General features: G+C 46.9%; 10 protein-coding genes across 10 annotated transcripts; 6 read left to right on the top strand and 4 right to left on the bottom strand.

Moving 5' to 3' along the window:
- Nucleotides 1-3,088: 3,088 nt before the first annotated feature.
- On the bottom strand, nt 3,089-4,780 carry BDV37DRAFT_281280 (uncharacterized protein; the record flags this gene model as incomplete). Its single annotated transcript, XM_032086785.1, has 1 exon — nt 3,089-4,780. The coding sequence occupies one exon, from the start codon at nt 4,778-4,780 to the stop codon at nt 3,089-3,091; it is 1,692 nt and encodes a 563-aa protein (XP_031943357.1).
- An 848-nt stretch (nt 4,781-5,628) lies between these two features.
- Nucleotides 5,629-6,547, bottom strand: BDV37DRAFT_292572 (uncharacterized protein; the record flags this gene model as incomplete). The annotated part of the gene is made up of 3 exons (XM_032089213.1): nt 5,629-5,745; nt 5,807-6,134; nt 6,186-6,547. 3 exons carry the CDS (start codon nt 6,545-6,547, stop codon nt 5,629-5,631), a joined length of 807 nt encoding a protein of 268 aa, XP_031943358.1.
- Nucleotides 6,548-8,197: 1,650 nt separating this feature from the next.
- On the top strand, nt 8,198-8,532 carry BDV37DRAFT_243873 (uncharacterized protein). The gene has a single exon (XM_032081474.1). It carries the CDS (start codon nt 8,285-8,287, stop codon nt 8,474-8,476), a length of 192 nt encoding a protein of 63 aa, XP_031943359.1. The 5' UTR covers nt 8,198-8,284; the 3' UTR covers nt 8,477-8,532.
- A 2,471-nt stretch (nt 8,533-11,003) lies between these two features.
- BDV37DRAFT_243877 (GFA family protein) lies at nt 11,004-12,121 on the top strand. Its single transcript, XM_032081475.1, has 3 exons — nt 11,004-11,518; nt 11,609-11,861; nt 11,922-12,121. The coding sequence occupies exons 1-3, from the start codon at nt 11,287-11,289 to the stop codon at nt 12,043-12,045; spliced, it is 609 nt and encodes a 202-aa protein (XP_031943360.1). The 5' UTR covers nt 11,004-11,286; the 3' UTR covers nt 12,046-12,121.
- A 379-nt stretch (nt 12,122-12,500) lies between these two features.
- Nucleotides 12,501-13,010, top strand: BDV37DRAFT_281284 (uncharacterized protein; the record flags this gene model as incomplete). Its single annotated transcript, XM_032086786.1, has 1 exon — nt 12,501-13,010. The coding sequence occupies one exon, from the start codon at nt 12,501-12,503 to the stop codon at nt 13,008-13,010; it is 510 nt and encodes a 169-aa protein (XP_031943361.1).
- A 648-nt stretch (nt 13,011-13,658) lies between these two features.
- Nucleotides 13,659-16,542, top strand: BDV37DRAFT_243880 (F-box domain protein). The gene is made up of 2 exons (XM_032081476.1): nt 13,659-14,525; nt 14,592-16,542. The coding sequence occupies exons 1-2, from the start codon at nt 14,209-14,211 to the stop codon at nt 15,916-15,918; spliced, it is 1,644 nt and encodes a 547-aa protein (XP_031943362.1). The 5' UTR covers nt 13,659-14,208; the 3' UTR covers nt 15,919-16,542.
- On the top strand, nt 16,056-16,542 carry BDV37DRAFT_73304 (uncharacterized protein). Its single transcript, XM_032091136.1, has one exon. The coding sequence runs from the start codon at nt 16,192-16,194 to the stop codon at nt 16,453-16,455; it is 264 nt and encodes an 87-aa protein (XP_031943363.1). The 5' UTR covers nt 16,056-16,191; the 3' UTR covers nt 16,456-16,542.
- Nucleotides 16,543-16,721: 179 nt separating this feature from the next.
- On the top strand, nt 16,722-17,131 carry BDV37DRAFT_243882 (BTB/POZ domain-containing protein). Its single transcript, XM_032081477.1, has one exon. It carries the CDS (start codon nt 16,733-16,735, stop codon nt 17,081-17,083), a length of 351 nt encoding a protein of 116 aa, XP_031943364.1. The 5' UTR covers nt 16,722-16,732; the 3' UTR covers nt 17,084-17,131.
- Nucleotides 17,132-17,793: 662 nt separating this feature from the next.
- On the bottom strand, nt 17,794-19,418 carry BDV37DRAFT_292574 (glycoside hydrolase family 27 protein; the record flags this gene model as incomplete). The annotated part of the gene is made up of 7 exons (XM_032089214.1): nt 17,794-18,193; nt 18,242-18,426; nt 18,477-18,779; nt 18,834-18,923; nt 18,974-19,114; nt 19,158-19,290; nt 19,341-19,418. 7 exons carry the CDS (start codon nt 19,416-19,418, stop codon nt 17,795-17,797), a joined length of 1,329 nt encoding a protein of 442 aa, XP_031943365.1.
- Nucleotides 19,419-19,805: 387 nt separating this feature from the next.
- Nucleotides 19,806-20,959, bottom strand: BDV37DRAFT_292577 (uncharacterized protein; the record flags this gene model as incomplete). Its single annotated transcript, XM_032089215.1, has 2 exons — nt 20,473-20,959; nt 19,806-20,390 (listed from the first exon to the last, which is right to left on the bottom strand). The coding sequence occupies exons 1-2, from the start codon at nt 20,854-20,856 to the stop codon at nt 19,806-19,808; spliced, it is 969 nt and encodes a 322-aa protein (XP_031943366.1). The 5' UTR covers nt 20,857-20,959.
- Between the last annotated feature and the right edge of the window lie 1,996 nt (nt 20,960-22,955).

Consider the following 22,955-nt stretch of genomic DNA (forward strand, 5'->3'; position numbering starts at 1 on the left):
TCTTTAAGCGTGTGGATGCAGGTCCAATTATTAATATCCCAGATCTTAACTGTTTTATCCTTAGAGCCTGACGCCATATATTTGCTGTCATGTGAAAAGGCAGCTGAGCGGATATAGCTGTTATGGCCTTTAAGTGTGGAGATGCAGATCCAATTCTTGGTATCCCAGACCTTGATTATTGAAACTCCATAAACTGTTGCTATATATCTGCCGTCAGGTGAGAAGACAGCGAAGTTTACCAGAGAATTAAGGTCCCTGAGTGTGTGGATGCATTTCCAACTCTTGGTATCCCAGATCCTAACTGTATGATCATCAGAGCCTGACGCCATATATCTGCTGTCAGGCGAGAAGGCAACTGATCTGATCCAACCACTATGGTCTCTAAGTGTGTGGATGAGGTTCCAATCCTTGGTATTTGTGATCTTGACTCTGGTATCAAATGAACCTGACGCCATATATCTGTTATCATTTGAAAAGGTAATTGAGGGGATGGACCATAACCCCAAATTAAAAATTTTTTTGAAGCATGTCCAATTCTTGGTATCCCAGATGTCGACTGTCGCGAAATTACCACCTGACGCTAAATTTCTATTGTCATGCGAAAATGCGACTGAATGGACATTGCTGTTATAGCTTATAAGTGTGGAGATACAGATCCAGTCTTTGGGAAAGGCATTCCAGATCTTCACAGATTTGTCTCTTGAACCTGACGCCATATATTTACCTTCAGGTGAGAAGGAAACTGAGAAGACCCAATCATCATAGCCTTGAATTGTCTGCATGCACATCCAATCCTTAGTAGCCCAGATCTTGACTGTTTTATCACTAGAGCCTGATACCATATATCTGTTGCTATATGAAAAGGCAACTGAGAGGACAGGCCCATCGTGATTTTTAAGTGTATTGATGCAATTCCAGCTCTTGGTTTCCCAGATCTTGGCTGTCTTATCACCTGAACCTGTTGCTAGGTATTTCCCGTCATGTGAAAAGTCGACTGAGAAGACAGAGGCATTATGGCCTTCAAGTGTATGGATACAAGGCCAATCCTTGCAATTGGTATTCCAGATCTTGATTGTTTTATCTCTTGAACCTGATGCCATATATCTGTCATAGGATGTGAAAGCGGCTGAAAAAATCCAGCTGCTGTGCCCTTTAAGTGTATGGATGCAGGTCCAATCCTTAGTATCCCAGATCATAATGGTATTATCACCAGAACCTGAAGCAACATATCTGCCCCCATATAAGAAGTTGACTGAGAAGACTCTGTCATTATGGCCTTTAAGAGTATGGACGCAAGTCCAATTCCCATTGTCCCAAATCTTAATTATTTCACCAGAGCCTGACGCCAAATATCTGTTATCAGGTGAAAAGGTAAGTGATAGGACGGCTCCATTATGGTCTTTAAGTGTGTTGAAGCAGGTCCAAGTATTGGTGTCCCAGACCTTAACTATTTTATCTCCAGAACCTGATGCCATATATTTGCCGTCAGGTGAGAAAGAAATTATGTAGACCATGTCGTCGTGATCCCTAAATGTATGGACTGGGGAAGACTCAGAAGCCATTTTGTTAGACGTATTGTGTGACGGACCGGCCAATATAGATCGTGTTAATTAGGATATGTGAACTGGGAACAAGAGGAAAAGCACCCATAATTTAATAAATTTATTCAATGTGCGTAATAGAAGTAATTGCCAGTGGCGAAGATTGTGGGACACAGCTTGGGCCGCAAACGGACTGGGAGCATTTCGATTGACATTTTGCGTCATGCAAACGTACTGTCAGAGCCAGAGACTTAACTGAGATCCAAGGGCCCAATTGCTCAAGCAACTTAGAGCGGATATCATTCCGGAACCTCAGATTCGACCTTGCATCTTGCCATCGTTGCAGAGATGTCATCAGCTCTACAAACGCAAACTTCGACTGGTAAGCCTTCGAATTTTTTTTGGCCGCATTAAGGAACAATCACAGCAGTGAGCAGATAACTGAGATGGGTAGGTACCTAGAAATATGAGTAACTTAAAGATAACCTCAAGAAATTTCACCTCGCTGGTCTTCAAGGGCCTACCGCTCGTCCTTGAAAACTAGACACTAGGCCATGCAACGAACCATGGACTTATTCAGGAATGCTTTATCACAACGTCATATTTATCTCACTTAGTGTGTCATACATTTATTCAGAATGTTCTAGACTGACAGCTTGGCTGTGTGGTCGATCTTTCTAAGCCAACATACCAGAGAACATCCAACATCCTGCAATTTTTGATGCATATCCTTTGTATAGGCGTCATTGGGCTTTCGTAAAAGTAGTTCCTAGGTATCCAGATCTAATGTAAAGTTGGCCCACATTTATCCGTGCTCCTCTTCAGCACTATCACGCATAATAGACAGAATGTACACAGTAGATGTGCTCCGCCATTGCGAATGCAGCTCCTCTAAAGCCCTATTCATTTGGTACTTAAAGCTTGCAATTGCTGGCAGTTTTCGTCCCTTACTGCATTTTCTGTCTCCAGATCAACGACCTCTACACGTCGCAGCGCCAAAAAATGATAGTACTTTGGGACATAAGAGACACATTACCTTAGTCATGATATCAACTAATCCCTATGAAAGTATTTAGTGTCGAAAAGGCCTGCATTCTGCTTGCAAGTAGAATTTCACAAAGCGGAGAGACCAATTGGATGCATTGCTTTGCTTATGAAACAGAGCACTACTGCTATGATGTTATAGCAATGGAATAGTTCTTTTGTGTTTCGCGTATCTCAAATTGCCTCTGCATTCTCATGATGGTATGGGAAAGAAAAACCCCTAGTAAGCGAATGGGAAATAGAACCCATACAAAGGCAAGCTGTTAAGTCAATTAAAATTCACCAATGCTCTTCCTCAGCCTTTCATAATCAGGAAGGTCTGCGTTATTCAAATAAATTTAATCCATTTTAAAGAGCTTAAGTCGTTGCCACTTGCATAGGAGTTTGACTTGGTTACGTGTACAAGAAGGGCTTCATGAACCATCTTCACCTTGTTTGTCTTCGATTTTATCATCTTAGTAATTACCGGCTTCACCTTGGTCGTCTTGGATTTGGTTGGCTTTTTAGGGGACACGGTTGAGGAGGTTATCCGCAAGTTGCAATGCCATCGCCGCCAGAGTCAAGCTCGGATTGGCAGGTGGACTGACGGGGAAGATAGACAAGTCACAAACATAAAGATTATCGAAATTCCTTACCCGATATTCGTCGTCCACGACATACTTATCCTCTTTGTTTGATACACTGTCAGTATGTTTTTTGGGTCGTTGCAAGCGCATCGTCCCGACCTCGTGGGCTACTGCACCAAATGGGACAAGTGTCAACCGTAGGTCTGGGATACGGGTGATATCCAGAATTTTTCGGAATATACTTGACGCGATTTGCTGCATTTTGGAATGTCTAACGTCAATATCCGGGTTCGCGCGTCTAATGTAGACTACTGGAGTTTCGGCTGGGATATTATACACTTCGCTGCTATCGTCCAACTCGGCACAATACTGAAATGTGACATTCACAGTGTTGTTGTTGCATGAATTTTCAGGGTCTTCTTGTAGCTGCGCAGGAGGTCTATTGAGACGATGGCCTGTGGGATCATAGCATTGCGTGGGAGGTGAGTAAACAGTGGAAGAGCGGCCTAAGAAAGTGTTCGCGTTCACCGCTACGTTCAAAAGAACTTTTGAGTTCATCGAGTCATCGATAGTAATCTCACTTTGAAGCTTCAGTGGGTGGATCAGATTCTGGTTATGGTTCTTCTCTTTCACGAGGCGGACCCCCCAAATTTCATGGTCCGTTAGACCCTTGCCCACCAGCGGATTGAGTTTTTGTAGTTCACTGCGTAGTGCAATTCTGGCAGTGTCGAGAGTGCCAGCGCAAAGGATAATACCAAGCTTTGCGTGGATGCTCAGTTCTTTCCTGTTTGACGAATCGCGAACCGTCAGAGTGTCAACCGTGTAGGATCCGCCAGAGTTTTTGGGTGGCTGATAACTGAAAGAGAGCCCCTCGACGTTCGTGAGGATGGTCAGATTTGGGCTTCTGGCGTAAGACAGCTGCAGAAGTCGGTCGACAGTGCTGTATGCGCCTTGTGGGAAGTCGTACGGCTTCGAGGATGAAAACTGCGCTGCCATAGGTGCAGCTGAGACTTCGACACCGGTTCTGTCCCATTCTCCAAGCGCATCTTCAACAGCTTTTATAGCAGTCGCCATTTGTCCACCTGTCAGATCAATCGAAGGACTTTGTTCATCCTTCTTCCATTTTGGGTAAATCTGATCTGGATTTTTCTGGGAATCGTTCGTCAAAAGCTTGAAAGCTTCCTTATACCCCTTTTCATTAAGGTATTTTGAAATTTTTTCGGGAAAAAAATTTTGTGTTTGTTCAGGATTCTCCTGCGGAGAGAAGAGACCCCAGACATTGGATCGGCCGCCGAGGCAATAAACAGGGCCGCCGAGGAAAGGGTCAGAACCTGCCGCTGTGTGGACTTTCTGCTTAACCGCGTTGTAAACGACGTCGTTGTCTTGCGATGGACCCTGGACACTGCCCACCTGCCATGATGGGCGGGCAGTATTCAAACAATGTGTAGAGAAAGACAATCCACCCTTCTCGATGACAAGGACTTTTGGGGCCTTTCCGTCCTTGCCTTCGACTAGCTTTTGTGCTAGAACTCCGCCACCAAAGCCACTGCCGACGACAACATAGTCATAGTGGTTCTGTTTGCTAAGGTGAGCAACGAGCTCAACATCGTTAGTAAGATAAGCGTCCATTTTGTTCGAGTAATAATTAATCTTATGTCCCAATAATGACAGCGTGATAGTCAAGTGTCTTCGCGAATACTTTCCAATGGTCACATCGGTCAAGGGTTAGGTCTCCTTTATATCGGTTCCCAATATAGTCGAGAGAAGCGAAAGAAACGATTGTGGTTGTCATATTGACGTTAGCATTATATTTCATATACCGAAGACGGCATGTTCTCTGTTATGACGTCTACACTATCCATATGCTCGGAATGGGAATGGTATGCTGTGTAACAAAGAGTCAAGTAGATTTAGTCATTATGACATTTAACACTTTCTTGGGAAGACAACATACGAACGCGGAAAAGTACACTTAAGTGTTCTTGATTCCTCGACGCCCCCTACTGTTTTTACAAAAGTGGCGGTACCTGTATCGGGTAATTGAACTGGACTCACAGAAGAACAGTTCACTTCTGAACTAGTATAGGTAGCTGGACCTCGTTGGGTCGTGAATACTGTGCATATATCTTAGCTTATACAGGATGTAAACTCATAGATTTTGAATCTTATGGAATAAACAGAGTTGGCTTCCTGCATTCTCCCATGGGATACTGCTATTATCTACTTCAATACCATGGTTGAAATACAATGTATTGAATAGATATGCTACGGCAATACAATCACCCCATAAATATGTAATAATCTATATACGCTGCATCCTAGATAGAGTATTCTCATACAAAGATTTGCCATTGATGAAAACTCTAGTTCCACGATATAGCTATCGTTCCTTCAACCCTAAAGACCCCCGTTAAGTCGCATACATTTCTATATGAACCGCTATGTACGCGAAAGTTCTATACACCTGCGTGCCACGCTCAAGAATTCTCAGCAGTACATATAGTCTCCTGCACATACGGGGGGTTACTGGTAGCACTGCCCCAATCAGCACTTCTTAGAGCTTTCCCGGCATCAGTAGAATTATCCGATAAGATCTGAACTTGTAAGATTCACAATTACCTCGTTGGCAAGCTCTAACGCTCCAGAAACACTTACATAGTATTTCGTATTGACATAATGCCACCAATCGTTACTCCGGAATGCATTATCTGTTGACTGACTGATCGGGTCAACCCAACCGGTATTGCGGGTATCAAAGTGAGCATGCTTCGACCAAGAGATATAAACCTTGGGGTGATCATTATTACGGACTCCATTGGGGTCATTGGCGGCTCCAGACTGGATCTCCTCCGTGGTGAGCGTGTTTTGAATATCTCCCCAAGCTAGATTGTGATAGCCACTATGTGAGGAGAGTAGTGCTCGCGACGGCGCCCACATATTGTTGCCGTCCCGGGAGTGAATAATGATGACTCTTTCCCAATCACTATGACTGTTAAAGATTGTCTTGAATAATGGAGTAATTTCCAATACTCACTAATCATGGCCGGTGTCAATCACTCCGATTACTTTGGCACCGTCCTTCTCATAGAAGAGATTATATGCCACTCGTACCTCGGTATCACTACATTTTCGGAAGGTATAGTATATCGGAAAGTCAGGTGCTTTATTGTTAATGGCGACTCCCGGGTTGCGGCATTTGCATCCAACATCTGGATACTCACACTGTGCCGCTGCAGGGGTCTTGTGGCTGCTGTCGTACACATCGTTTGAAGTAGGAGAGCCTCCAAAGGCCCATGTTGGGTAGCAAGGGGGGTGATTAAGCGCCTGGCCAAAGAACCACATAGGTGCATAGCGGTCTGCAAGTTCCGCGCCTCCTTGATCAAGATACTTTTTCATCTGCGTATCAGTAATCTGAGTGACAGCCGCTGCCCCGCTGGCGACACAGAAAACAGCGAGAGCATACTTTTTCTGAAGCCACATCATGGAGTTTAGGCTGCAAAAGAAATTCTTCAATAATATGGTGTCCAGACTTACAAGGCATGCTAGGATTCGGTGGTCTCTTTTTTTATTGTATATCTACCAAGGGATGATCACCTTTTAAATGCCCGACTTGCAGCCGTAGTTTCCCACTGCCATCGCTATGCCGACAATGGAAGAGAAACCGATCAGAATTTGAAAAAGGTTACATCGAGAAATAAGCAAATCGGAGAATTTGCCTAGTGGTAGCCGGGGCAATCATTAATCGGGTGATTTCAACTAAAACTACTATATCCATAGTCAAGGCTATCATGTGGGTGGAAAGGATGGCTTGGATTGGTCAACTGACCACAGATGGGCGTGTCAGAAACCCAAGACGGTATGATTTCAAATAATTTGCAAATAGTCCCATGCACCGGTTCGATTTTACCCCGAATCTCACCTTGCGTCTCACGCGGCATATTGGGTGAGTAGTTCAATTAGTAAATTCAGCCTCAAGAGTGCCGGTCTACATAGCCATTGGTATAGTCACATTGTATTCTTGACTTTGCCTTCTTAACTAGTAGGTCTTATTATTACACCCCTTTTTATTTTTATTTTTTGTTTAGGTGGCGCAGACCAATGGGACTACACTGTCTGTCGTACAGCGCGGATTAGCGCTAATAGTATATTTGGACCTCATGTATGCTATTAGCTTTGTGTATGGATATAGCATATGATTAAATGTGCTGATGGCATATCTCATTTGTTCGTAGTTCAATCTTTATACTGATAAATGGTGGAATGTAAACGTCTAGGTCTATTTGCATACGTACAAAAGAAATACCCAGTGCAATCATGTCACTGGGGCCACGATCTTGATAATGGTCACCTGGGACTGGCAGTTCCACCAAGACATCAAATGCACGATTAATAAGTACTAGTCCACCCCATGCTCCAATTGATCATGATTGGTTCTATGGAGAGCTTAGTGATCACTGTGGATATAGCCCGTGGCTAAATTTGTCACTTCGTAGGTAGCCAGTGACTTTTATTCACTATAGTGTTGCTCGCGTGCCCCATTTGATCTCTTGATTTGGTCATGACTAGCCTGGAAACTTGGTCTACCATATATCTAAGTATGGAAGCCTCCGTAGTCTCCATAGAGCCTTTAGCTACGGGGTACTTTAGGTTCCGAGACCTAATAATTTAACCAGAAGTTGTCAAGGTTTTTCAATATCTTTTTCTGGTGCTCAGCTCCTGTTACTGCCTGTAGTATTAGGATAGCATATCATTCTTCTAGTTTCTAGTACAACAAATCTACGCACCTTTCATTATCCCTTTATCTAGAACAGCATCACCAATATATGTATGTATGACTTTGACCATAGTCACGGCCTATGATCCACTTCCTGTAGCAACTTGACCAATGCATCAAGATTTCGCTCTGCAGCGAAGGCCAGTGGTGTTTGATGCATATTATCCTGACAGTTTATATCAGCCCCCTTTTCAAGCAGCAGCTTTACCACTGCCTCATGACCTTGTTCTATGGCTAGGAATAACGGTGTCCGCCGCACATAATCTCGCGCCTCAATATTAGCACCCTTTTCCAACAGAAACTTTACCATTGCCTCATAGCCTCTTTCTATAGCTAAGAATAGCGGTGTCTGCTGTAACATGCCCATAGATTCTATATTTGCTCCCTTTTCTAAGAGCAACCTGACCGTTGCCTCATGGCCACGATCTGTGGCAAGGGCTAATGGTGTTCCCCTGTTCCTCTCTCGATGCTCTATAGTAGCTCCATTCGCCAGCAAAAGCCTTACTGTTGCTTCATGTCCTTTCAATGCAGCCCATGATAGTGGTGTATAGGATTCGTTGTCGTACGATTCTATATCTGCCCCCCTCTCTAGTAGTAATGCGACTATTGCCTCACGCCCTTCGCGTGCAGCGAAAGACAGCGGCGTTCTACCAGTTTGATCCCTGGACTCTATAGCAGCTCCATTATCGAGAAGTATTGCAGCAACTGCCTTATGGTCATTTTTTGAAGCAGCCCAAGACAGTGGTGTTTGGCCACGATGATCTTTGGGGTCCACCTCAACTCCCTTCTCAAGCAACAACTTCACAACCGCCTCGTGGCCAAATTGTGCAGCTCGTGATAAGGGTGACCGACGAAAATTATCCCTCGAGTCTGCATAAACTCTACCTGACCTAAGGAGCAGTTTGACAACATCCAAATGACCAGACGCTGCTGCATGTGAAAGGGGAGTTCGTCCATCCTCATCCTCCAAGTCTGGCTCAACATCGTTCCGGGCCAACAATAGCTGCACAATAGCCTCCTGTCCACATTCTGCTGCGCGGGATAGCGGTGTGTCGCCGTTGACATCTCGTCCGTTAGGGCGAACGTCACTTCGGGTTAGTAGCAACCAGAGCATCTCAGCATGTCCCTTTTCTGCAGCGTGCGACAGAAGCACCTGTCCTTTCCCATGTATTTTATTTGCATTTATCCAGTTGTTCTCAGTATCGCAACAGACTTGAAGGGGGTTGGCTAAAACCTGCAACTGGAGATTATCTATAGTTGTCACTGTATCTTGCGCCTTTCTGTCCTTCGCGATCTTACGTGTTGCTGGACGTCGTTGTTTGACACATATTCTTCTCAAGGGATATTGTGATGGCTTAAGATCTTCTAAAGCAAGATGAATGAACCTTCCGCAGTGAAGCCTCTGAAAATGCTGCATTGTCAAGAATACATCTTGCATGTGAATAGCAATCAATTTATTTTTGCCATTTGCATCACTCTCCGCACAATGGAGGATACCAAGCCCAAGACCAGGATGACCAACACCAATAAAACGTAGTTCCAAATGTATCCCTTTGCTGCTTATGGTCAACGGCCCATCGGCAGTCATGGAAGGGCTGTATGGGACAATGTTGGCAGAGTCCCTAAACGCATCTGGGGATGTTGCTAAGAGCCCACCATGACTATCTTCTTCGGAGTCCGATCTCCAAGCGAATATGCTGTGATCATCCAATATCTTCATGATCTCTTCTTGAAGTCTAATAAAGGCGTTCTTGCCCTCACCATAAATAGGCGGCATGTTGATCCCGAATATACCCATTAGACAATATGCTCGATCTTCGATTCTTGTTGTCTCCCTTCTCGCAGCCCATGACATCCTTTGAGCAACACTAGCAGTTTCGACATCATCCTCGCCCATCAGAATACCAGCAGGTATACTAGTGATCTTGGATAGAACATCTCGTAGACTCTCTCTGGTTCCCAACTCATTCCATTCATGATCGAGAAAAATAACCGTGGACGGAGCAATTAGCTCCTGAAGCGTCCATCCTCGGCTGAACCATCTACTCTCCGCGAAAGGCTTTGACGGCACATCCGCAAGATATGCATAGCACACTTCGGCTTCCTGATACCACCGATACATAGAATTAAGCGACTCAGACAGCTCCGCACTGCTTGTCTTATCAATGCAACACGTATCTATCCAGGCGTATCCATAACCATCCGCCCTAGCGAACGTACAACAATCTTTGACCTTTTTGAACCCCTTCTTATCGATCACGCCATTCGTTATATCCTGAAACGTGACCTCCATCTCATGCCATGTATGCGAGAGAATAGCATACGGCGGGGGTTCACCAAAGAATTCCTCAATGATGAAGTTGCCCGTATCGGACGGCGTCGTATTTAGCAGACGCATGGCGTACGACTAAGAAACACCTTTCCCTGTCCCGCTTTCGGGGCAGACTTAGAAGCAGGGTATAATAGGAGTTCTAAGCATGGAACTCCACGGCTGGGGGCTTTCGTATTTTTAGACCACGAGGGATTCTCGGTGACTTCGATAATGGCCCCCATTGCCTTTGGTGGGGCTTGCTGGTGAGGCCTTTCTTGACTCGTTGGGGCTATATCTGCATCCCTAATTGGGCGTCTTGCACTCGGGCGCTTACAGCCCGGCGCCATTGGGTCGCCATATGCAGGGGGTTGTGCTGACCCGAAGAGGGCATGGATCATGGTATGTAATGGTATGATAATGAAAGATCATATCCTCTAGTATAGCACTAAATGGAAAATTGCTAATATAAGAAAGTCTATGACATGTAGGAGTCGTTATGGCCGGTCAAGATAAGTTATATCGTAGTTGCCAATGGAGAGGTAAAAATGTGGTGGTATGTGCAGAACATTGTGTTGACCTAGTATGGTCATACGGTCGTCTGCTAACTGCTTAAGCTTAGCCCTACCCATTGATCAAACCTTCTCAAGTAGATCTCAATGAATGCATAGCGATTTCCAACACCAAGCAACAGGCACAAATATAATAGATGACGATGGCCATGGCACAAGAGCATCATAAATTACATTTACATCGCAATGACATCATCCGCGATTCCCAGCTTTTTGGTGGCGTACACAACCATCTCGACCCGGCTAGAGTCAAGGAAGATATATATATGGACACTGGTGTGAGCAAGTGTAGCTCGAGTAGATTCATTGAGTTTTAGCTTGATTTTATGTTAAAGCCACCTGCAGCTTGTGTTCCCGCAATCCGCCGACCTTTCCTGGCCTCTATCATTCACGCCAGCAGCAAAGAACTCTGGGCTCTCTTTCGAGAACCACCAATCACTCTGTCTCAGAATATCGCAAACTCAGTGATAGTACCCCAAGAATGGCGGAAGATGTACCGACAGGAGGGGACCCCCTTCCCAACCCCATCTCCGGTACTACCAACGAAGCAAGCTGGAAGCATCGTCCGCCATACAAGATCCAAACAGACGAAGAATTCGGTCCTGTGAAATGGACCGGCAGGTGCCAATGCGGGCAGGTAGAATACAAGTTGAATCGAGAGAAGCCATTGAAATCGAAGTACTGTCATTGTCGGGGGTGTCAAGTATTACATGGTACGTGACTGAACAGAACAAGAGTGCTGTATTATTCGTCCGCGAGATATCTGGAGCACTCAACAGGAAGGTACTAACGAAATTAAATAGGTGCCCCATTCCAGTGGGCCACTATATTTCAAAAGTCCGACATAACTTTCACCAAAGGTGCTGATGGCCTGGCGTTCTACTCATCTACGGAGAAGTCGAGAGAGTATATGAACCCGACGAAAGTGTCGTGTTCGTTCTGTCGGACCCCGATTATGGATGAGGGACGCAATGTTTGTCTTCTGTTCCCTGCGTCTATTGACTATGGCGAGACACATGAGGAGAGAGAGAAGTGGATCAATGCATTCGAAGTAGAGTCAGTTTGCAACATTCTTTGCCTTGGTTCGGATTGGTTTTATGTTAACCATGTTTGCAGGTGCCATATTTTCTACAGCCGACGGGCAGTTAAGATCCCAGATGGAAAGCCAAAATGGTCCGAGCTGGATGGCAGTAGCGAGCTCTTGGATGATTCGGGTAATCCCAAGAAGGGTAAATCATGAGGTTCCATATATAGACACTCGGTGCTCCGCAGATTGATTAAAATAGAAAGAAAATTCAGATTTCACGCACCTAAAAGACTGTCCAGCGTACAAGTAGTGGCATGCAGCATAAGCAGCAATGTTGGCTTCGCTTACTCCATGTTCCTCTAGTGTACATCCTAATCCCGGATAAGTACTGTCTTCTACACTACCCGACATGGTTGCATAGACTAGTTAGCACTACTCCACATCAAGCTAGAGACCTATCCAAGTGCTTTGGAGTTCTCGTGACTGTCACCCCGCTTTCCATTCCATTTTGATTTTCACGTTTTCTGGCAGCCTTACGCTCAGGGGTATCCATGGATCTACATCTACTCATATAGTATTAAGACTATATCGCTAAGAAATACACAGCATTGATACTTTTGATACTCCTCTTTTCAGTGTCGTTTCCAAAACAAAGAATCCGTATCAAAATGGGTCCTCAGCTGTTTCTGTTCGTGGGATTGTTCCTACAACTGCTCTCTGCGCACCAGCTACATCCACGCGACAACCCTGCCTGCGAGTTCTCGGTAGCCGCCTCCTACGCTGGAGAAACTTGCGACACTTTCACGAGGAGGTGGCATATTGATCGTGCCACATTTCTATCGTTAAATCCTGATGCCGACTGTTCCGCCCTTACCGACGATCGCACCTTCTGTGTGAAGGAAAAGCGCCCGTCGATCTCGGCTTCCTCTCTGGCCACGATATCAACCACAACCGCCTCTCCAACGATAGGGTCCACAACCACGGACAGCTCCACAGCGACATCATCCACAGCCACCGACAACTCTACAGTGATATCGTCCACAGCTACTGGCAGCTCTACAGCGACAAGGAAATCCACGACTCCTACAGCTAGCTCTGAGTCTACCGCTTCAGCTGCTACCATTCCCCTGCAAATAACAATGATTGTTACACTATTGTTATCTGTCTGCTTTACTTGATCGAGTTTTATTGAAAGGCACGTCAATACAACTTGATACATGTACCACAACTGCGGCTCTCCGAGCCGATAAGCTTTGTACATCGGGCCTGAATGGTATTTTTGCATGGATGACAAAACCCTGAAGCGCTTGCTATTCCGTCGTTTGCTTGCAAAGTGACCTTTCTGTTTGTAACATAATCTGTATTCTGGTAATTCCATATGAAATGGCTCTTTTCATCACCTGGATATCCCAAAGATAGGGTTGTGACATCGAAATAATTACCGCTAGACCACAAAAACCGTGAACACGCAGATCCCAGGAGTCTAGACAGTACAGTTCCGTACATTTCCTGGTTGAACATGTGAATGAACGCCCGTCAGAAATTGGCGCGGCAAGCAGTTAATCTCCGTCCTTTGTTACATTGGGGGCGGTAGTCGTCATGCCGCCAGCGATATAAAGAAAGTCGTGACCGAGAAGGAAGAACTAAGAAAGTCTGTCCAACGCAACGTCCGGGCTGACAGGAGTTAAAAGCGTCGGGGATCCTTCAATATTGCCGCCCCACTTGTTTCATCCAACCACCGGAGGGGCCATAACCGCCGTCCTGAAACACGATAGACAGTTCTCTTCCCCTGTCTTGGCAAGGTGTTCTCCAGCCCAGCCTGGGCAAAACCACCCTCGTCATTTCGCTTCTGGATGGTCGATAAAAATAAGCACTGCGCATCGACCAGAGCAAACCATGCACCTGTCGCGCGCACTAGTTCTTTGGAAGGCTGAAATGATTGACCCTCCACTGCAGGGATCAACGCCTTCCAAGAGCTCTGCGAGTGCAAGGTGAACAAATAAAAGAAGAGAACGAGCCCGATGGGCAAAGAAGCAACCGCCAGCTTTCTCCATTGGCGAACCCACCGGGCGCATCCATCCTTGGATTGCCACAGAAATAAACTGTACGCAAAGCGATAATTCGGCGGCACTTCCCGGGGCTGATTTCATTTATTTCCCTTTTCCCATATCTGGTGGAGGTTCCCCTTCCCCACTTGCTCCTCCTCCTTCGTTCATTTCTCGCGCATCCTCCTCTTTCGCTTAGCTTCATTCTTGCCATCTTTAATCTTTCTCTGACTGCAAAACCCTCTCCCTCCCCCCCCCTGATTTCCGACATTCTCACTTTAATTCGAGCCTTTCGTGTTTCATCAATGCATTTGTCCTTCATACTCTCATCATGGGGTTTTTAAGCCGTTTTCGCAAGCGTTCGAAAAGTCATAGCCGTGCGGGGAATGCGGTCAGCTATGAGCATCTCCGCACTAACCATGAACCTGTGCCTCCATTGCCCATCATGGGCACAGATTACACCAAGAGGCTACCGCGACGTGTTTTAATCCGCATTTTCTCCTTCGTGTGCCCCCACGCCGAAGATAACAGCTATGATACCTCGGAGGAATCCATGACCGAGGATGGCTGTATGCTTTGTGACATGCGTGACCTCGCGCACTGCGCGTTGGTGTGCAAGCGATGGTCCATGGATGCGGACGCTCTACTGTAGGGATTAAAGTCTTCAACCTATTTTCCCTCGTCCCCTGGCTAACCGGGCATCTCAATTTTTAGATACTCCAATGTCCGCATCGACGCCGTCCACTACTGTGAGCTCGAGGTTCAGTTATCCGCGAAACGGAAACGCCGCTCCTTCTTCGACAAGAATGGCGACCCTGAAGACGCCCCCCAGGCTCGCCTCTCGCTCTTCATGCGAACCGTTCGACAATCACATGGCTTAGGGAGTATGGTCCGCTCTTTGCGCATGCCGTACATGACGCGCGAGGCGAGCAAATCGGAGATTGCACGAACAGTTTCCGTGTTGCCCAATCTCCGCTACGTGGATTTGCCCGCTGGATTCTTCAGTGACGACCCCGCGTGCCTCGCCCTGAAGCAGGAAATTATGGCCCGCTGTCCAGATCTTCGCCGCATGAATTACCGACATGGGTCGGAGGGTACCTTCTCGCAGTTGCCGGGCACACACCTTTGGGCCAATCTGGAAATACTGGAATTGTCGGGACTGCAAGTCGAGCCTCATATTCTCCGATTTGGCCTGGGCGCGTTTCGCAGGCTTCGTGACTTAACTTTGGACGATCTTCCCTGGCTCGATGATTCCGCCTTCGCACACTCCCAAAGCTTTCCCCCGTTCCCCGCTGTTGAACGGCTTACCCTTCGAGATACCCCGAATGTTACGGCAAGCGGGCTTGCCGCATTCTTCTCCCTACCTGAAAACCGAGCCTCTTTGCAATCATTGACCCTGTCAAATACCCAAGTTCAACCCTCGACTCTCCACCAAATTGTCTCTGTCGCACCAGAGCTCCGCGCGCTATCGGTCATCCAGGAAGTTTCACGATCATTCCCTCCGGAGAAGGTGCCACCGCTCACCTCCCGGTCACTGGAACTGTTGCACTACGAGATATCTTCTCCACCCGGCTCTTACGGTATGCCGCCGATGGCAAGCTCTTATTATTCGTACCTGATATCATCCTTGATGTCCAATTCTCTTCCTGCTCTTCGGGATCTCTATGTCCGTGACGCAGGATTTCCAGAGGCATTATTGCTTGCCCCTCCACCCCGCTTGTTCGGTGGTGGTGAGAGTGGGCCCCAATTCGGGGGAGGTATCCTCGCACAGCCGTTGAACGTGTACAGCAAGGGCTTAGACGAATTGGAGTGGAACTTTACTCCTTATGAACCACCTTCAACCCGAGGCCGTCGCGATAGTACGACACGGCCGGTGAGCTTTCACGACGCTCAATTGAGTCGTTCATGGGGTGGCGACGCAAGGAAGAGCGTGCTGGTCGGCAATGGCTTTGGCGGGTTCCTGGCTGTTCCGGTGGACGATGGGCGTCCTAAGAGTAGTGGTGGCTGGAGGCGTGAGAGCAGAGGTGATTTGTGGCGGTGATCGAGTTATGAAATCTTCCTAATTTAACTGTTTTGACCGCGAGACTATGTGATGGAATATGGGATAATGTTATAATGAGTCTATACCCTGGTGCAGGTATTCAGCGCGGTAGCATTCTCTTACATTTTCTGTGTCCTAGCCTTTCTCGCAACTTGATATGAGCGTGCTTGATCTGTATACGACATCGCCTATGTACTCGGGTTGTTGATGAGCGTACTAATGTTTTTATTTCAAGACTAACAGAAGCAGCTACCATTCTATTCAAGTGGGAGAATGAGTGACTCTGTTCCATATTTTTCTTTGTCTTATGGGATGTTTTGGTTTTCTTCCCCTCGCACTGCATGCTGTCAGCCTCCTTTTGCCTTTTCACACCTTCCTAGACCATACGCATCGTTCGCTCCTTGCTCTTTAGTCATGTCCTATATATCAGTGTTTTATCATATGTGGCATTCTAAAGACCAAATATGCACTTCTGCATACTTACCTACTATATCTAATATTTCTTTGTATTTGACTAGAAACCTGTGTGACCCTTAGCTTATTACTTTCCAACAAGCGTTGCAAATTCTAGCTATCTAACCTTATTATTGACCGATTATCCTTCTGTCTCTGCTGCAAGCCTAGTGCAAAATGGATACAGTCGACTTGGAACCACAAGAACCGACTGGCCAAGAAGAGAGGAGCGCCCCGTCAACGGTGCCGAAGGAAGACCTTTACTTGAATCGATCCTATCGTAAAAACGTGATGATCGATTCAATATCAAAGTGAGTCAGAGACCTGAGCCTGGTATGGTTCGCCTACTGATGAGGAATGCATGAGGCTTCTGTTGGATTACCAGTACAGTGACTTCACTATTATCTGCGGTAACCAAAGCTTTCCAGCTCACAAGGCAGTGGTCTGTCCTCAGTCCAGATTCTTCACGAAGGTACTGAACGGCTTCGTGGTTCGTGTTCTTATATCCTACGCATCGAATGTCATGGCTAATACCGCAAAGGAAGCTCGATCCAACACAATCAACCTTCCAGACCATCCTCTTGCTGTGCGAATGATGCTAGAATTTCTTTACAAGTCTGATTACGGTTTTCATATGGAGTATAACTTCCCCAGCTCGGACTTTTCGGAAGGTATAGGTCCACCCGAGGATGCGATCGGTATGCTCTCCTAGATCGATAGTATAGAGGTTGTACTGAAATCATCGTTTGCAAGATCGTCTCACCTGCTGTGAACTGTCTCTTCATCTGAAAGTCCATCTTTTAGCAAGCCGTCTTCTCATGAAATCACTTGAGTATGTTTCCGTTAAAAAGCTTTTGCAAGCTCTGCATCGCGCCTCGTTTTTCACCGTATTCCCCCGTATTATTAGGAAGGTGTATGCGACTACTACAGCCCATCATCAGCTCGTACGGGAGAATGTCGTCTTGTTCGCTGTTAAGGTACTCCGCGGCAACGTCCAGCGGCAGGACCTTGGCTATACCTTTCCAAAAGACATACTGGATGAGGGTACCGGACTTCGCACGCGACTTGATGGAACAATGTATTGACTACTTCCTGAAACGACAAATAACGAAGGATTGGCTGAGATATGAACATCGGTTTTGACAACGGTGACAATAACGCAAGAGCAGCCATTCATTTGAGCGAGTTACTTATTCTTTAGTATTTAGTCATCCTTTAATGTGGCTTTTCTTTAGTACACTCCAGTCGTAGCCACATAGGCACAGCCATAGAATCACTATGGACTGCCGCTATGATACATTTCTCATGTCCTATTCCCTTCCGCCGTGACAAAGCTTGTAGTGACCCATGCGACTCGTGGGTCCTCGCAACTAGCATGTTGTTTACATTCAGCCGTGGCCTGTGAGAATCACTCCACCAGCGATCAGCATGATTCTCCCACCACCAGAGCAGCAATATCATGACTCTGCAACTCCACGTTATATTGATCCTTCACACAACCCAGATCTTCACCCGTCCAAATGTCAGTTACCAGATATCCACTGCCCTTCTCAGCGGAGTCCCTCAGCTCCGGGATCTCGCTCCACACGGCAGTCCGGCTTTTGGCACTGTCTTCCGAGTTGAACATCAAGACCAGGGTTCCGCCCAGAGTCGACGATGGCCCGGACCAATATTCCGCTGGATGCGCTGGATCGAATGTCCAGTCCGGGTTGTATCCCCATTTGTAAGGATACGCAGGGCGACCGATTACCGGATCTTGATGGAAGGACAGCAAGGGCTTATTCTTGAGGATGGCAAGATGCTCCTCTTTGATCGAATCGAGCTGCTTCAATTAGCCAGACTTCACTTACCGAGCTAGGTGGGGGCGTACAGGAGTGCCAATGATAAGAGGCGATTTCATTGCTGCCCAGAGAGCAAAATGGGCTCTGTTCTCTTCCAGAGTCAAATTTCCATTGCCGACTTCCAGCATGTCCGGATCTGGGTGCCCCCAGAAATCGGCATAGTTCATGAGGAAGGAGTTCTCGTTGGCAATCTCGACAATCCGGCTCCAGTCGGCTGCTCAAGTCAGTGATGGTCTTGGTAGGTCCCAGATAATATCAACGCACGTGTAATATCCCCCGTCGTTCTCCAAGAGTTGCCCGTCGCGTTACCCCATGTGTTCACGTCCGCCTGGCCCCAGTCGCACAACGAATAGAGAATGGTCCGATTGACACCCAGCAATGCATCGCGCATAGCGTCGTATCTTTGAGCTGTTTTGGAACTGCTCCAATTGTATTCCGCCGGTGCTGGGTTGGATATATCCGGACAAGTGCCGTTGGGGAAGTTGGCCCCATTGGTGTTGTCTGGCACACAGTGGGTATACGTGTCGGTCCAGTTCGTAGGTACGCCGCAGTTATCGTATTTCAGATCTTTTTCAGTTGAGTTAGTTATCTGATGGTTGGAGCAGCAGCGAACTTCCATACAGTCGATGCCCCATTCGGCAAAGCTCTCCGCGTCTATTTTCTCATATCCCAGACTAGCAGGATAGCCAGCGCAGGTTTCCGTGCCGGCACCTGTTTTCTTTAGCTTCATTCCAACCTGATGGTAGTACCCCGTCACTTACTGCTATAAATGCCGACCTTCAGACCCATATCATGGATCTTAGAGGCGACACCTGCGATTCCATCCGGAAATTTGGCTGTGTCCGGAATGATACGTTTTGTATCGGGATCTCGGCCAGTTTTGACTGACCAGCAATCATCGACTACAGGGGTTAGCATCTATAGAGCAGGTTGCAGTTGACCTACTGTTGATGTATTCATAACCTGCATCTTTTAAGCCCAGATTTATTGTTTCTTCTGCAGCCGTCAGGATCTTGGACGCATCGACGTCGCATGCAAACGCATTCCAGGAGTTCCAACCCAAGGCGGGCAGTCTCCCCTATGCATCGTATCAGTTACTGCTAGCCCCAACGCAGAGGTCAAACGTACCACGCCATCAGGCCGGACCAGAGCATCGGCCCCGGAAAGCAACGACAGCGACACGGCTAACAAAATGTAACGCTGCATTGGACTTTAGTTATCCGCGAAAGTGGGACGAGTAAGGCTGGATGGAGCTGAATTGCACAGTCTGCAGAGATATGCACGGTACTTATATACCCCACAAGCGGGGGAAGCCATCTCTGTCAATTTCAGAATATAGGAATAAAAACATCCACATCTGGCTATCTCCCCGCAGATCATGCATTCCGGAGAAACAGGAGACCGAGCGGCTATCCATCATGACTTTTGCCTATGGAGACGATATTGGATAGACGTGGTGTACTCCAGATTCCTCCGCAAATGGGGTAGTCTCCGTGTCGGAAACAGGATAGCGCCGGGGTAAGCATGCGGAGCAACATCGCCAGCTTGTCTACACATACATCCTCCCAGGCATAATGCCAACTGCTGACAAGATTATTCAGATCCATAGATACTCCTGAAGTACCGCTCAAACGTCATCGTCTTCATATCAGGGAACAAATCATTATGCACCTGCCCTGGCGGCCTCCAAAATCCGCCTAATCCTTGCATTCCTTTCACCACAATCCAGAAGTCATCAGGAAACACACTCTTCGCCTTGAGATGCTCTGGGACCTCTTCCTTGTTCTGAAAAACACGATGCATAACCTGTATTGGCACTATACTCTTCTCCACCTTCCTGCGGGAGTATTTCTCCCATAGTGCCGCAATCTCGTTATAGCTGATATGGTCGCTAACGAAATTCAGCTCTTTGTTCTCTGAGACTTCCGGATGATCTATGGGTTGGACCAGGAAGTTGGCTAGATCACCCATATGCATGAAGTAAACCTTGGCGTCAGGGTTGCCCAGGATATGAATCGTGTACGATGGAAGATCGGTCTGCGTCCACGGACACCAGAGCGCTTCGCGGCCTTGATTGTAGAGGTCTCCGCAACCGATGAGGGTGTACGTCATTTTTCCTGCTACTATAGCTGGATGGCGGAGCACTTTCCTATTGGCCTTGGACTTCATATCCCATGCCTATAAAATAGGTCAATCTACTAACCAACCAGCAGCCACGACCGAAACCGCTCCTAGAGCAGGTAAAATAGAGAGTACTCACCGGGTGCACATATCCATACCCATCTTCCCCCGTGTAAACATGATGCATCCCATACTCGCTCGGATAAAATCTCTTCACCCCGACCTTTTCCGCAGCAGTCTGGACCTTCTCTTGAGCAGAGAGAGCTTTCCCATTCACTGCACTAACAACCACTTCCACGCCGTTCAGAATAGAAGCCAGCTCATCTGTACCAGCGACTAAGAGATCCACGGGCACCGTTCGGAGTCTTTGCTTCTGCTCTGCAGATATATTTATAGACTTTGCCTTAGATTCGGAAGCCGGTCGAACGAGCTGAACTACCTCATGGGAAGTCGTGGTAAGAAGAGCCATGAGGATGCAATGGCCCACCTGACCCTTGGAGCCGAGAAGCGCAATTTTTGTCATATTTATGATACTATATCCTTTTGTCTTGCAGCGCTGCTAAAGCTGAGCTGCTATTTTGGCTCTGAGATGAATCTTGACAGGAAAGTCACCCCATTCGATTATTTAAAAATGCCGGGACCCTTAAAGTACCCTTATAAAATCTATTATAGTGCTATCTCTAGTTGACAATCTTTTGCCCATCAGTTGGATTCATGTGGCTGCATCATTGATAACGTCATCATGTAGCCCTAAAGCTCGATTCCATGTACCATGCGTTAAACCCTGGTTCAAACTGCGCCTCCATTTCTCCTACCCTATCAGGTAGTTCCCTGGATCTGCTATCGATATCTTGTCGAATTCTTCATGGTGATATAGAACATCTATCTTTGGAAGTCTGAGCAAGACATAGATATGCGTTTATCAACCTACAATACCATCAAACCCAGAAGTATCCCAAACAGAATTCCTCAGTAAACTCATGCTCCACAGACAGTCACAACAGTACTTACAACCATGCTATTCTTTTTTTTTAATAGAATAGGCCCCCAATATGGCGATCGCAGACATCCTATTTGAAGCACGATCCACACAATACCAATATACAACACTAGATAATAGATCGATACCAATTGATATGGCAATCGCAATCGAATTATCATGGCCTGTTAATCTTAGAATAATGTACTAGGCCATGGACATAGCGTACAGTGTCCTATATAGGTGCATCGAGCTCAATCGGTAGAATGGTTGTGTTGGCTCAGTTGCTAATCCTTTCTGCAATCTATTTAACATTACTCCTGCCTCCTTCCATTTCTGACGGTACGATAGGGGTATTTTCTGAGCTCATAATCTGCATCACTCTCATGGTCTGTCTTCTTCTCCACGACGAAGCCATCGTCAAGTTTGTCTGTTATGTTGCTGTTGCAAAGCATCACTATTGTCTCCTCTTGTTTGTGAGTGTACAGTTATTCACTGGTAGAGGACTGATCTGGTCTGCTACCACTGTTAGATGGGCCTAATCCAGTTTCTGCATGGCCATTCCCCGGAATTATTTTTCAATAGTCCAAGTAGTATACGCCGCTCTGCCAGCAGGAAACGTTGAAGAAATAGGAAAATGATTCGATCCTTGCTGAGTTGCGCTTGAGTTCAACCAAATTGGCGGCATTGGCAGTGCCGTAATGAAGTGGGCCCCAACATGGTCCATGAAGTCTGATATAAATCCTAAGCAATCCCCTTGCTGTGGAGTCTGTCTTGTGGAGTCGGCTTTCATATGTCGGCATAGGAATTACTGCACCGGGGTGAGGCAATAAGACTAAACGTCCTTGCGAAAGAGGTTGGCTCCTTACCCCCGAGTTCCCGTTGCTCATTCAGCAAACGGAATAAGTTGCGGTTTAGGCTCCGCAACGCCTGGAGACACGGATGCCTCTGGCTCAGCTTATCGGGTCTGCGGTACTGTGAGTTCGATCCTCACCTGGGACGCCATGTAAGGAATCTACCAGTTCGCACCGCACCGATTAGTTCTGGTGGGATACTTATCTAATTGCTTATCTATATCGGTCCGATCTGGTCGATTCCTTACAGTACGCATCCTCAATACGCTTGGACAGAGCCTCCGTAGCTTCAATCTCAGAGCAGGACCTGCACCCCCAGGCTCGCACACCAATAGTCTAGGAAAGCCTTCGATGAACGCTTCAAACAGCTCCTTGGCGCAACGAGCATAGGGCACCTAAAGACCGTCAGCTTTATACAGGCAGTGTCCTTCCGGGGGCGAAAAGGTTAGACTTACCGGGTAGAACTGGGAGGCACCACAGAATCTCCTTCGGGGGGGCAGTGGATCCTGATGCCGCCAAACCTCTTAAACCACGATCTTTCCTGATAGGAAGGACACTTACCTGAACTAGATCCACATATTGGCCTAGAGCAGGTCTGAGGGCCATGTATTGCTAAACGCCTTGTCCTTGACCTCTTGTCCATGCATATGCACTTCCGTTGGCACTGAATCACGTAAATCTTTTCCCATTTGTGAAGGATGCTTGCTAGTGCATAACAACCATCCTCTCTCAGAAAAACCCAAACAACCGATCCGGTGTCCTACAAATGGACTAGATGGATTCGTCCTC

This window comes from Aspergillus pseudonomiae (assembly GCF_009193645.1).
Source record: "Aspergillus pseudonomiae strain CBS 119388 unplaced genomic scaffold BDV37scaffold_19, whole genome shotgun sequence".
Taxonomy (NCBI): domain Eukaryota; kingdom Fungi; phylum Ascomycota; class Eurotiomycetes; order Eurotiales; family Aspergillaceae; genus Aspergillus; species Aspergillus pseudonomiae.